The 14564-nt window shown below is 45.5% G+C and overlaps 1 protein-coding gene across 5 annotated transcripts in view; it reads left to right on the top strand.

Annotated features, from left to right (window-relative positions):
• FRMPD4 (FERM and PDZ domain containing 4) overlaps positions 1-14564 on the top strand; it is an 843416-nt gene that overhangs the window by 783364 nt on the left and 45488 nt on the right. For all 5 annotated transcript variants that reach the window (XM_059384955.1, XM_059384957.1, XM_059384956.1 and 2 more), the window contains one exon: positions 13468-13513. In XM_059384955.1, coding sequence (XP_059240938.1) covers positions 13468-13513 — 46 coding nt within the window. The remainder of the gene's footprint in view (positions 1-13467; positions 13514-14564) is intronic.

Genomic DNA, 14564 nt, shown 5'->3' with positions numbered 1-14564 from the left:
GGCAGTCTTCAAGGAAAAATAATGAAAAGAAAAAGAAATGGAATTTACATAATACCTTTCTGCCAAGATACTGAAAGCACTTCAACCATCTATAATTTGTCCTCCTCCCAACAATCCCCTGAACAGGCCTGTTATTATTATTACTGTTATTATTTCCATTTTGTGGGCACATCGCTCGCTGCTGAGACTTTGGGCCAACAACACCTCATTTCTTGAACAATGTTCGTCCCTCGGCTTATGTATAAAAAAGGTTTCTACTGCCACCTCCCATTTGCCATTGTGCCACGTATTCCATTACAGTCTCTGGCCTTCTGTTTAATTTTATCGTTTAAAAATATATTAAATCCCTGTATTGTGAGCGCACTGCAGGGCTGGTGAACAGAAGGTGCTGTAAGCCCTGAAAGAGGGCAGAATCACACAGAAAATTCCTCTGAACTAAGACAGAAAGGGAAAGCAACTGTCAGGGCAAATTGATTTGAATTGCATAACAATGTGATTTATTTTTTAATTTTTTTTTTTTTTTAAAGAATCCACTCGGGATGCGAACTGTTCTTTCCAACAGCTTCAGCTTAGCTGATGACACTACCTGGCTCCTTCTGATCTCTCCCAATCTTTCAGGCTCCAAATTTGTATTGGCTTCCAATTTTTTAATGTTTCCGGCTCCCTGAATTTTGCTTGTCATTTTGTACGCTCCACGACAGCATTGCCTCCATGGGAATGACCCTGAAAATGGCATGAGCCACTTCCAAATGGTCTCTTTTAATGGTCCCAACAACCATCAGTCCCTTCCTTGGCCAGCGACCTAATTTATTTTTACCATGGAGAGATTTTATTCAGCAGACCAGATGTTGACTCTGACATTTTCCCCCTCTTTCTTCACCTCGTACTCATATTCAGCATTCCATCAAATTCCCATTCTTCTCTTTATAGAACATTAGCCCTACTGTTGGCTTAGGGGCCATATTGCTTCATAACAAATAACCACAAGGTCTCAGTGGCTTGTGACAACACACGTTTTCTTTTTCATGACGGCGGTAATATCACATAGCATTAAATTTGCCATTTTCACCACTTTGACAGGTACAACTCAGAGACATTAATTACACTCAGAGTGCTGTACAGCCATCACTGCTGACTGTTTCCAAATAATTGTGCATCACCCCAAACAGAAACTCCGTACCCATTCAGCAAAGCGTCTCCATCCCCCGTTCCTCCTAGTCCCCCAGTATACTTTAATCTGCCTTCTGGCTCTATGACTCAGCCTAGTCCAGAGATTTCTTAGGTGGACTCTTACAATGTTTGTCTTTTTGTGTCTAGAAATGAGCATTTCTTTCTCATGCATCTGAAAACTGGTTGGGGTGGTTCTGTTGATCTTGGCCGAGCTCTCCCAGAAGCTACAGGTATAAGGGGCTGGTCCTCTACACAGGGACTTCATCCTCCTTGGGCCAGGGAGCTGGCTAGAGTACAGTCAATAGTGGACAAGTGAGAACACCGAAGGCCTCCAAAAATGTGGGCTGTGGTCTGGTGCGCTGTCACTCCTTTCCTTCTTCCATTGGCTACAGCAACTCATGGCCAAACCCAAAGCCTCAGGTCAGGAAAGAAAATGTCACTGTGACCTTTCCGAGCCTCATTTTCTTATCGATAAAAACGGGATAATAGTTTTTCCGATCCTGTAGAGTGTTGTGACTATTACCACAATTCTCTACATTTGCCATGTTAAATAGCAAACGATATTATTGTTGTTCTTAAAATGTAAAGAGTAGAAAAGCAACCTAATCCACCAAAACTTTACTTTTTTTCAATTTATTTTTTAAAGATTTTATTTATTTATTTATTTATTTATTTGACAGAGATCACAAGTAGGCAGAGAGAGGGGGGGAGGCAGGCTTCCTGCTGAGCAGAGAGCCTGATTCGGGGCTCCATCCCAGGACCCTGCGATCATGACCTGAGCTGAAGGCAGACACTTAACAGATGTAGCCACCCTAGCGCCCCATTGTTCCTTGTTTTAAAGCATACGTTTTTGCTATTCATACAGCTAACCCTGCTTTTGATAGTTGTTACAAAATACAAAAATACAAAATACCCACTGAGCCACCCAGGCACCCTCCAATTATTTTTTTAAAACTTTTTGTTGAAGAGTGGAAGTTAAAGTTAGAAGAGGATGCTGGACGGCTTCATGGAAATTCAGAATGAGATTTAGAATTGCACACTAAGGCCAATTGGAATTTGATGAACCAATCACAATCTTTCTCTCCACTGGTTTTCTTATTTGCTTTTAGCAGTAGAACCCTTTCTTCAATAGACAACTAACTCACAATCCAATGGGTAAAGCCCTGGAGAGTCTCTGGTTGAAATTGTGCAACAGGGGACGCCTAGGTGGCTCAGTTGCTTAAGCGTCTGCCTTTAGTTCAGGTCATGATCCCTGGTCCTGGGATGGAGCCTGCTTCTCCCTCTCGCTCTTCCCCTTTCCCTGCCTGTGTGATCCCTCTCTCTCAAATAAATAATAAGAACTCTTAAAAATTGGGGTGCCTGGGTGGCTCAGTGGGTTAAAGCCTCTGCCTTCAGCTCAGATCATGATCCCAGGGTCCTGGGATCGAGCCCCACATCGGGCTCTCTGCTCAGCAGGGAGCCTGCTTCCTCCTTTCTCACTCTCTGTCTGCCTCTCTGCCTACTTGTGATCTCTGTCAAAGAAATAAATAAAATCTTTTTTAAAAACTCTTAAAAATTAATTTTAGAAAAGGAGAAAATGAACAGCATGTCCAAGATTCTTCCTACTGGCCTATGACCTTGGCTCAGAAGGGTTGCATGGAGCACAGCTGGAAATCGGTGGGCTTCCCAATAATTTTGATACAGTTTGTGGTATTTAGTTGGGATGAGTTGAATATTGTACACTCATACCTTTTTGCACCCCTCTCTAAGACAACGGAGCTTTAACTGTGTATGAGTAAGTTTAAGACATTCTCGGAGCTTAGTCAGACACCAAGAAGAGTAAAAGAACAAGGTCAAGGAAAACTAGTAGAGTTCGTCGTATTAAAGAGGTATCCACGTCACAGGACCACGAAGGAATGGCATAGTCAAATAAAACACCGTTTTTACCTGAACACCTGCATGCGCCGTGACCTATCAGCCCCACTCCTAGGTACACGCCAAACAGAGCTGTGTACGCTCATTCACCAAAAGACATTTTTGAGAATAATAATAGCAGTCCCAGCTTGCAGCTCCAGTTTGAAAACCACCCAAATGTCCATCAGTTAGTAAACCACCCTGTGGTATTAGAAGTCAAGATAAGGAACAGGGTACCTGGGTGGTGCAGTCGGTTGAGTGTTGGACTCTTGGTTTAGGGTCAGGTTGTGTTGTCAAAGTCATGAGACAGAGCCTCGCAGCAGGCTCTGTGCTGGGCGTGGAGCCTGTTTAAGATTCTCTCCCTCTTTCCCTCTGCCCCTTCCTGCTCTATCCTCTTTCTCTGAAAAAAAAAAAAAAAATACAAAGGAAGGAAGGAACGGAGGGAAGGAGGGAAGAAGGAAGAACAGAAAGAGAGAAAGAATAGAAGAATGAACTCAGGATAGTGACTATTCCCAAGGGTTATGTCTGATATAGCCCAAGGTCTCTGAGTCCGGGCACTACTGACAGCTTGGGCTGAAAATTATTCGTCTTCCGAGACATGAGTGCCCTGTGGGACACTGAGCAGTGGCCCTATCCTCTACCTACAAGATGCCAGTAGTTTCCCCGTTGTCGTGATAACCATAAATGTCTCCAGTCATTGCCAAATGCCCTCTGTGGGGCAGAATCATTCCCCGTCGAGAACCATCAGTGTATCTCAAATGCTGGGCACTACGAGATACTCAGTAAATACCTATTAAAGGATTGAATGAGGTGAGAGCTATTTAGTATCACACATGTGTGTGAAACAATTTAATTTTTATCTCAAGGGCTCCTGCTGTCCTTTACAAATCTTAAATATAAGTACCGGTTTCATCCATTAGTTAAAGGTAAGTGGTTCAAAGGCGAAAGACAACATTCATTCAGCTGAAAATAAATTAAATAGACAAAAAATTTAGGTCAGGCCAAAAACAAATATCACATGCAAATAAAACACTCTCGACAGCGGTTTCCACATTCTGAGCACCTAACCTGAAATTTCACTGCACCGGTTTAAAAAGTACAATAAAATAAAGTGCTTCAAATTAGCCGATATCATTTAAATGTTAATTTTGATAATCACTGCATCATTTATGTGATTTTAACCTAATGACCTAATATTCTCCACAAAGAAAAGCCCAGCCTAAGCCTTAAATACATTCATTAAAATGTGAATTAGATTTTGCAAAGAACTGTGGCTTCTCCCTATGTTTGTATTTATAGTCCTTGGCTGTATATAAGTATTTAATTCTAAACCTAAAATTACAATGTACTTTAATCCTTGCTCTGCAAAGTTCAAATATCTACCCAACAATGTGCCAGTGGTGCCCGCAAAACTCTTCTTTGTAGTGAAATACTTTTAGTCCACGACTCAGAATTTATTAGTTCTTTTTCCTCCACCCCGGTCTCCAAAGTGTGTAATTGTTGGACTTGTGTTCTACTCACTTCCAGCATTTAGAGCATCCTTGTCGCCATTTCCACCTCAGTGTATAGGACTGACATTTTGTATTTAAATGTGAGTCTGTGTCACGGTATTCTGGGGAGCCATTAAATTGGACACTGTCTTTTCTTTGAGAAGGGAGATATGTTCTGTTTCGAGATCATTTGACCCCTTAGATCACTGCCTTTTAAAAACATCGGTTTTCTTCTTTTTTAAAGATTTTTATTTATTTATTTATTTTGTGTGAGTGAGAAAGTGCATGCGTGAGAAGAGGGGGGTGGGGGTGGGAGGGGGCAGAGGGAGAGAATCTCAAGCTGACTCTGTACTGAGTGCAGAGGCCAATGTGGGGCTCCGTCTCACAACCCCTGAGGTCATGACCTGAGCTGAAACCGAGAGTCGGGCACCTAACAGGCTGAGCCACCCAGGGGCCCCTAAAAACATAGCTTTCAAAGTCTTTATGGACAGATGACGGTCCAGTTTTCTATTGCTGCATAACAAATTTAAGGACTTAATTAAGGGCTTAATAAAATAATAAAATAATTCCTTATCTGTCATGACTCTGTTCTGGACTCATCCACAGAATTCTAGCTGGTATCTTTCATGTGGCCAACCAGAGCTGTAACCGCATACAGGCTTGTTTGGGCTGGACATCCCAGGTGGCCCCTTCATTCCTGCATTGTTGCCTGGACCTGGGCAGCCGAAACAGGTGCGCTGGCCAAGCAGGTCCCCCTCTCTCCACGGTGCTACTCTGCATGGCCAGCCTTCTCACAACACGGTGGTCTCAGGGTTGTTGGCCTTCTCACCTGGTGGCTGGCTTCTCCGTGAGCGTTCTAAGATAGCCACAGAATGGGTCTCTGCAAGGCTTCCTCCAATTCTTCTAACCAAGGCCTGGGATTCATGCAGTGTCCCTTCCACTCTATTTCTAGACACCAAAAGCTGTGGTTCATTGAGGTCCATCTCTGGGGCCTCTGTAGCTCAGATGGGGAAAGATGAACAGTTCAATCATCCGGTTTTTCAGTCTTTAACCTACTGCTTAAAAAAGATCTTGTCTTAAATTCTCTTCATTTTCCCCATTGGCCACCAACCTGGTGGGGTCTTTTCACTCAATAGTATAACCCCTATGTCAAGGGTAAAATGGTCCTGGGAGAGACACTGTGGAATTAGTAGCAGCCCAGCCGGTGCTCCCGGACAAGTGAATTCTTTGATCCTTCTCTTCTATCTTTGTTGCCCTGATGACTATGGTGGCTTCATTATGTACATTTTCTTTGCCAGCATCCCCTGACCATAACTGAGAAATGACAAATAATCCCTTTCTTTGCAGTTATCGAAGTAAAGACACGGTTCAGCAACAATGCGTAGAGCATTAATGTTTCCTAATGTCTGTGACAGATCACACTTAGCCTTAATGTGTTGATCTGGCTTGAATGCTTAGTCATTTGCTAGCAGTTTCCATTCTCTTCCAGCTTCAGTACATGTTAGGAATCGATACAATGGATAGTTAGTGTCTCTCTCCAGAGTACTGGGAAGGTCAACTAGATGAAGCATTAAACCGCCAATCTAAGTAGTCCTATGGCAACTTTTCTAAAAGTGAAGGGCAGCATTATTTCCTTCAGCTTTGCCAGCAATTGACTAGGTGGACCATGTTATGGCTGGTTCTCAGATCATAAAAATCTTAATGTTCTTTTCACATCTCCGGGTTCAGATAGAAAGAAGAAATAGAAAGGAAGCCACTGGGATACCAAAATCCTAGGATTGCAGAAAGGCTCTTCTGAGTGAAGAGTCGCTGGAGAAATGCTGTTGTAATCATTTCTGATTTCCTTCATCAGCGGCTGTCCACCAGCAGAGAGTTTAAGGGCTGAGGTACACACATGAGCTTGCAGAAAAAAGTGTTTTGCTAATCTCGCCAAAGAACGCTGAAGTGGAAGAAGAAAGAATCTGATATGTGTGTGCATTTACCTTAGAAGTGAGAGTTCCAGTGCCCTTTCTCTGTGCCTCAGCACCTTTCCTTTCAATTAAAAATACTGCACATCCGTCCCTCGCATCATGTTAAAATGTCGTGTTACAGTTTACCAAATCATTTCATATGTAGCCTTAAATTTCCTCTTTATTTTGCCTTCCCATAGCCAAAACTGTCAGCCCTCATGGATTGATTCTTTACTTCATTTTTGAAGTCTAAAACTTTATAGTTAGTTAGTTAACTTGTTTGGACTTTTTTTTTTTTTTTTGCAGGACTCTTGAATTTTGACATAAGGTATCTTGCTAGATATTTTAGTTATTTGGGCTTGGTTGTGTTTCATTTTCCCCATCTCTGAGGAAATCTCAGTGTTCTTCAGAGCTCTGTTACATCAGTCTTAATTTCTGAGTTGATCAAGGGATATATTTCTTTGGTGCAGAAGGAAATATACAATAGGGCATGCCAACATTACTACATATGGCGACACTAAATTCGTGTAAATATGAAATGAGAAAGGCAGTTGAGGAAAGGTGCCAAGCTATGCTGCTCTTTAAAAAAAAAAAAGACCACATCAGCTTTAGCTGCATTGTTGGAAAAGATTTTAATGCTGAAAGCCTCATTAGAATCCTAGCTGTCCCTCAGGTCACTTTGCTTGCTGCAGCAGAAATCCCAGCCAGTGAAATTTACAAATGGGATGTGTTGCCAAAGCGTGACCTGCGACCACTGATGCCAGATGTCCCAGACGGGTTTCAAGGGATCCCATCAAAAAGGGATAAGATGCTTTTGTGGAAGAATCAAAGGCAAATTTGGTAAGAGCAGTTTAGAGAGGGCAGACTCTATTTTCCACCACAGGTCAGCGCTATGATTCAGGGATCTAAATGATGTTTTTAACAAACTCAACTATTTCAAAACTATTGGTACTGCCCTTTGAAGCTATTCTTTAAAAGTAGAAGATTCACTTGGAATTTATTACGAAATAATACTCCTCTACACATGCCCCTAACTGTATTTTTTAACATTCCCAGCTGTTTCAGACCTCCGTAAAAGGAAGTTATCTGCTTTACCGAAATGTAACATCTTCCACTCTCCAGTCTAATCTTTCTGCTGAAGCGATTTTAAAATGGCTTAGATTTCCCCAACTGCCAGCCAGGATCTTGGGGTTAGGAATTCTAAAAGATCTAAAACATTATGAAGTTAATTGTCTGGCAGGTTTTAATGAAATAATTATAGGTGAGAAAAACAGGAGAAAAGCACATTTCCAGTCTGGATGACAAATAACATACTGTAATATTTTATTTCAATTTAAATAACTTCATCTTTCATTAATCGGTAAAGTTAAAACCAAGCTAGGTTGTGTTTCAAGCACTTTACAGAGAGTTACTTCAAGCACAAAAACTTCTTAAGATTTTATTTATTTGCAAGAGAGTGAGGAAGAGCACAGGTGGGTGGGTAGAGGGAGGGGCAGAAGTAGGCTCCCGCTGTGCGGGGAGCCCAATGCAGGACTTGATCCCAGGACTCAGGGATCATGACCTGAGCTGAACACAGATGCTTAGCCAACGAGCTACCCAGGCACTCCAGGCACAAAAACTTTAAATGCCGTCAATGTAATAGACATATTTTGAAAAATGTTTCCCATTTTTTAAATTAAAAAAAAAAAATCTCATGTGAGGTGAATTCATGGGCAGAGGCCACTTTTGGATACTTACAGTTACTTGGTTATGAATCTTTTTGTTAGTGTGGCAGACAGAATCCAACATGGGCCCAATAATCTTCGCTTCTGGACATGCATAGTTTTGTGCATTCCACTCTCTTTTAGTATGGGTGGGGTCTTTGATGTGCTTCTCACCAATAGAATATGGCAAAGGTGATGGGATGTCACTTCTGGGATTATATTATACAACATTGTAACTTCCATCTTGCCAGCCAACTCTCCTTTGTTGGTTTTGCTGAATCAAGTTACCATGTCGCAAGGAATGAAGGGTGACCTCTAGCTGACTGCAAGCAAGGAACAGAGACCCTTGGTCCAATATCTCAAAAAAGAATTTAATCCTGCCCCAAACCACAGAAGTGTGCTTGGAAGTGGGTCCTTCCCAATTGAGATTTCGGATGAGACCTCAGCCCTGGGCAACACTTTGATGACAGGCTCGTGAGAAAAAAAAAAAAATTGTTTTTGAAGATTTTATTTATTTATTTGAGAAAGCAAGAATGAGCAAATGGGAGCGGGGAAGTAGGGGTGAGGGAGAAGCAGACTTCCCATTGTGCAGGGAGCCCGATTCAGGGCTTGATCCCAGGACCCTGAGATCCTGACCTGAGCCAAAGGCAGAGGCTTTAACCCACTGAGCCACCCAGCCAGCCACCAAAGATGAGCACAACCTAATCCCTAGAGCCTGTGACTGTACCTGTGATTCCATTAAGAATGGGAGGATTGTCCTGGATTATCCCGGTGGACCCAATGTTATCAGAAGGGTCTTTATAACTGAAAGAAGGCAAGAGAGTCAGAGAGAAACTGGAAGGTGCTATGCAGCTGGATTTGAAGATGGAAGAAGGGGCCATGAGTCAAGGAATACAGGAAGGCTCTAGAAGCTAGGAAGTTTCCCAGAATGAGTGCAGCCCAGCTGACACCTTGACTTTAGCCCAGTGAGGCCCATTTCAGACTTTGGCCTCCATTCTTTATAAGGTAATGAATTTGTGTTGTTTTAAGCCACTAAGTTCGTGTTTATTTATCACAGCAGCGATACAGAGCTAATCCCATTTCTGTGGTTATTTGCTTAGCGTCTGAGATGCTTAACGAGTTGCATCTCCAGGCATTTGTCTGCTCCTAACAGACTGCACCAGAGCTGGGAATATCTGCTTCCCTTTCCAGAAGGAAACAAATGAATATGGGACCACTGGGCATCGCTCTGGAGGAAATTAGCATTTTTCCTACAGGCTTGTGTGCCCATCCCGCCTCCTGCCTGCCCCAGCGCCTCTTGTCCCTCACTGTTGTGTTTTCCTTTGTATTGTTTTTTCCTTAGAGCTCTGAGCCCTCAGTCAAGGATTGTTTGGACTCAAAGAACACTATCTACTCAAGTCAGTTGGAGGAAGGAGAAGTTGGAGAGGAGTGTAGCCAACGGGTCTCAGGGTGGAATCTTCCAGCAACTGTGGTTCTTCCTCCCCACTGCCCATTCATGACCGCTCACCAGAGCCCGCTCTTCCTTAGCCCTCCTCAAAGCCTCAGGCAGGCCCCATCCGTATCTCAAGCAGGTTTAAGGAAATTCTCCAGTGTCTTGTACACTCGTAATCACAACAGCTTGTAATCGGTAGTTGAAACATTCGATTGTCACGTAAGAATCGAAACTCCCAGCTCCACAAATGCCTTCCCTGCCCCTGTTTTGTGCCTGGGATGCCTGCAGTGGGCTAAGGGGCATTCCTTAACCTTCTTCTCTAGCTTTGGCTCCTTCCGTATGGAAATGGGACCAGGACAGTGAAGTGAAAAGCTTCACTTGATTGGCACCAATGTCATCTGGCATCGGTGCCCTCTTATCTACAGAGGATAATGCACATTCACTTTTGGGCTCCTGGGTGGCTCAGTCAGTTAAGCAGCTGCCTTCGGCTCAGGTGATGAACTCCGGGTCCCGGGATCGAGCCCCATGTCAGGCTCCCTGCTCAGCGGGGAGTCTGCCTCTCCCTCTGTCCCTCCCCCTGCTCATGCTCACTGTCTCTCTCAGATAAATAAATAGGACCTTTAAAAAAAAAAAAAAAAAAAAAAAAGGTTGACTCTTTCCCTTGTGGACATGTTTGTGGATTCCTGGAAGACTTCTCTGTCGTGTGGCTCCAACCGCAGCACGTGGAGTCAGAGAGAACCCAGAGGCTGGCTCTGTCCTTGCACCCCTATAGAGGCTCAGATGTGCCAGACGCCTTTATTCAGTGACCCCAGGGCTCCACTTCTACTGTGTCTTCCACATACTGGCCCCAGGAATTGCATCCCGTAGGCCTGCCTCAGTGGAAGGGTAGGGATTTTGAAAACATCTCTATTCTTAGGGGTTATGTTGCTTCCACCAAACTCTCCCGGTTGCCTTTTGTTGTTGCTTTTAATTAAGTAATGAGCCCGGCTCCCAGGTGCATACAATGTTAAAGGCCCTACACCCTGGCTTTCAGTACCTCCTTCAAAGGTCTGTGGCACCCTGCTTTGGTGCGCAAAGGTGAGCGATGTCTTTTGACCCAAGGCCTCGGGTGGCTCCGTGGCCTCCTGTAACTCATGAGCCCAGAGGGCGCCCTTGTGGTTGCTCCTGCTGCCGTTTCACCCCCTGACAGGACTGAGTGAGAAACCCTACGGGACCCAAAGCGCTATGGAGTTCATTCTTCACATCTGACAGGGGATAATTAAGTACTTGTAGATGAAAGAACACGGAAATGAAAGGCTGTTCACAGAGCTGCTGATATTTCGATTGAGATCTTCCTATCAATTGTTTTCTTTCTAATAAGACAGTGGGCGCCAGAACTGCACAGGGGAGGACTCGCCCCTGCCACCTCCCCTCTTGCTCAGCCATTACTGACCCTCAGCTCCCTGTTGGGAGTCTTGGGTGTATTAGTTCCGATCCTGCGGAGAGGAAATCTGATTGGCTCTCTCCAACCTCTGGGTCCACTCAGCTGTGCCCCGAGCACAGATCCCTGGGCCCAGCGACGGCTCCCCAGGGCCCTGGGGGCGGACCTTGGGCAGGGCACGCCCACTACCGCGGTGGCCGTGTGCACAAAGGCTTCGGTCAACTGGATCCTTTCTCTCCTCTGCTGGGCGTTCCTTGGTCCCTTCGAACAAGAGGAACTCGAGGGAGAGCTGAGAAGCAATACTTGTGTTGCCTTCTGAGTGTTCCTCTCACGCAGACACCTGTATGGAGACAGTGGGGGCTGGGCGATGGGGTTAGGTCCCCTGCCTTGGGATGGCCCCAAAAGAGCTGGGCAGCGGGTCCTCCGCTGTCTGTGAGCAAATGAGGGATTACTTCAAAAAGCTCCATGAGCCACCTCCCCTTCAGCAGTTCGCGAGTTCGCTAACGTACGTCTACCCCACATTTCTTCATCCTCTTCCAAATTGCAAGTTCTTTATGAAACCATACGTGCAGACAGTGGACTTCATCAAACTCATCTGTTCAGGCTAGAAAGCATCATCAGAGACCCACGGAAGGCCCCTCTCCTCTGATGTTGCTTATTTATATTCACACCTGCCCTCTCTCTCTCTCGCCCGACAGAGATCCCTTCGAACGCGTTTAGTGTGTCCTTTAGTGTGTGCGTGTGTTTTGCACTTTTGCCGAGGGTATTCTGTTGCGCACCGGGTCCGGTTTCTTGCCCTGCGCCAACGCCGGAGTTACCAAGCGCAGCTAAGCTCCTGCCTCTTCTCGCCCCGTCCTTGGGGCTCCTGCCTCTTCTCGCCCCGTCCTTGGGTGCTGGCCATCCACGCACGTCCATGGCCACTCTCCTGTGGCTGGAGCCCTAACTGCTCTCTAGCCTTTCCCCCCCCCCCCACCCCGGCAACATCCCCAACTCCCCCAGCCCTTAAAGTCCAGCGGCAGCATGTCTTTGGGACCTAAACCAGAGTGATAAGGCTGAGGTCATAGTGCATGTGACACTGAGGTTTGCCTAGTGATGCCACAAGGCCTGGCGGAAGGGCTGCCCCTGTCCACACAGCCAGCCGCGACGCGCAACCACTCCCTGTATCTGCGGCACTCCGCTGTGGGCGTGCCGTGGCTCTGTTTCCCCATCTAATGGAGATTCTGGCTGCCACACTTGGTGCTGGAGCTTTCCACCCACCCTTGGCAACTGGGAACTCGTGGGAGCCCACGGGCGGGGCGGCCGGTCCTCCAGCTTTACCGTCATCTGAAATGTCCTGATACTTCTTCGAGTTTCTTGACTTCTATCCCTCCCTTCTCTGCTGTTTCTTGTTCTCCTCCCCCACGGCACTCCCCACCTCCAGCCCCCACCCAGCGCTGCCGTGGCCAGTGGCCGGAACTAGCTTGGGGGGGGAGGGTGCCCACCACAGCGCAAAGATTGCTGGCAATACCATCTGCCGTGGCTTCTTCCAGGGAACAGCCTTGCCACGGATTCCCTTTACTTTATTCACGTGGACAGTAAATCACAAAAGCAGGTGTTCATTAAACCCTGAAGTAGTAGGAAGTCCGCATCTCCTCCACAAAGTGGCAACAGACCTTCCTCGTATGGATGAAAAGGGAAGGAAGGAAACTGTTACACCCACAGCACGATTTTCCCTGAGGAGCTGAGTTATTTATCAGGATTGGGTTATTTGAGGGAAATTAAATAAACCATGATATTGCCTTGTTCTGCTTTCCGCTACAAGGCATCCCCTATCAGGAACACAGTTTCCCAGCCGGCACCCGTCTGAAATAGCTCGGACCCCAACATCCTGGGCATTGCCACCGTGGACCCAGGGGGCCTCCCGGCGTGGGGAAGTGATGTTTGCAGGATGCTGTTTGCACACAAGAAACCCACACTGACACTTCGCTTTTGTGCTGCTGACCCTGAGAAGATAACGATGTTACTAATTTTTAAGAAATCGATTCCCTTTCTAGAAAATTAAAATCAAAGGGGGAGAATGAATGTGGAGGGTAGCGGGAAGCACAGGGACTGACGGAGAGCAGGCTTCTGCAACAGTCCTTCCCTGGGCGAGGGTTATTTCAAAGCCCTGCTGTTTGGCATCACAGATGATAGCGCCCAACATACATCGCATGGGAAGCTTTCAATCAGGCTGTTTGTTACACTGGGTGAACACTTGATTTTGATTTTCTCTGAGGCCTGAAAGCCCATTTTTGAGCTTTTTGATTTACTGCGCCTGAGAGCCCCAGAAATGTTCGCCAACACATCACACGTCGCATTTCAAAAGAACGCTGTCATAGAGAGCCTGGCCTCTGCGCATTTCATAAATATGTTTGTTTTTCTTCTCTTTCAGAAGCTGCAAAGAATCGATACTCCTCACTGTCATTCAGCCTTACCCTGTAAGTGTCCTGTGAGTAAAAGTGCCGCTGTAAGATCCCAGGAATCCAGTCTCCCCTCCTCCCAGTCCGGGGAAACCGTGACAATGAATTAACAGCAGAGAAAAACAGCATGCACTCACAATATGAGTTCAGAAATCTTCATTATTTGTGTTTTATGCACCATGGTAGCAAAACCATTCGCAGCAAGAAAGGAAAGTAACGCCTTTTCTATAGATCTGGAAAACCAGCTCTCAGTCAATGGCACTCACATCTGGAAATCACACAAGACTCAAGACTTTCTTATTGTTTCTTGCTTGAGAATCGCAAATGGAATGGGAATGTTTAATTGTAGGGTGTTCTAGCATAATTCTTTTCCATATTCCTTTCTAATTATTTTGGTAGATATTTCAGGGAGGCCCCTCACACACACACACACACTTAAAGGTGGCTACTAGAGGAAACGCGACTGTCAGAATTTGATTTCAGCAGCCTTGGTCAGGAGGATGGGGAGTACTGCCTTGGGTTGCCATGATTTTTTTTTTTTAAAACAACTCTATCACAGTATAATTTGTATATCCTAAAATCCACCCATTTCAAACATACAAGTCAATGCTCTGTATAAAATTTACTGAGGTATGCAGCCATCACTACAGTCCGGTTCCAGAACACTTCCTTCAGCCCATTGAGATCCCTCGTTCCCATTGACAGTGAACACCCCCTTCGCACCCTCAATCCCAGGCAATGACTGGTTGCCCATTTCTATAGATTTGCTGCCGCTTGTGAAGTCCGTACATTGGGAGTTGAGCTCAAAAATACCAAGGCAAAGTCCTTCAGATTTTCCCACAAAGGTTTACCATCAGTACCTTGCATGGCCTTCACAGGGATTGGCAGAGATTCCCAACTGTTTAAACTTCTACTTCCTTCCCCGTGGAGTTGGAGGCTCTGCTAAGGGTCATTCTCCATCTCCTGACCAAACTCTTCCTCTCCCGTGTCCCAGCATCCTCCTTGGAAGCACTGTGGCCTCAGCATTTCAGGCAGGGAAAAAAAAGTGTTCCAGATTGTGATACGATGA

The sequence above is a fragment of the Mustela nigripes genome, chromosome X, assembly GCF_022355385.1.
Source record: "Mustela nigripes isolate SB6536 chromosome X, MUSNIG.SB6536, whole genome shotgun sequence".
In the NCBI taxonomy this organism is placed as follows: domain Eukaryota; kingdom Metazoa; phylum Chordata; class Mammalia; order Carnivora; family Mustelidae; genus Mustela; species Mustela nigripes.
Note: the sequence above shows the minus strand (reverse complement) of the source record. Positions and strands in the feature narration are given on the sequence as shown.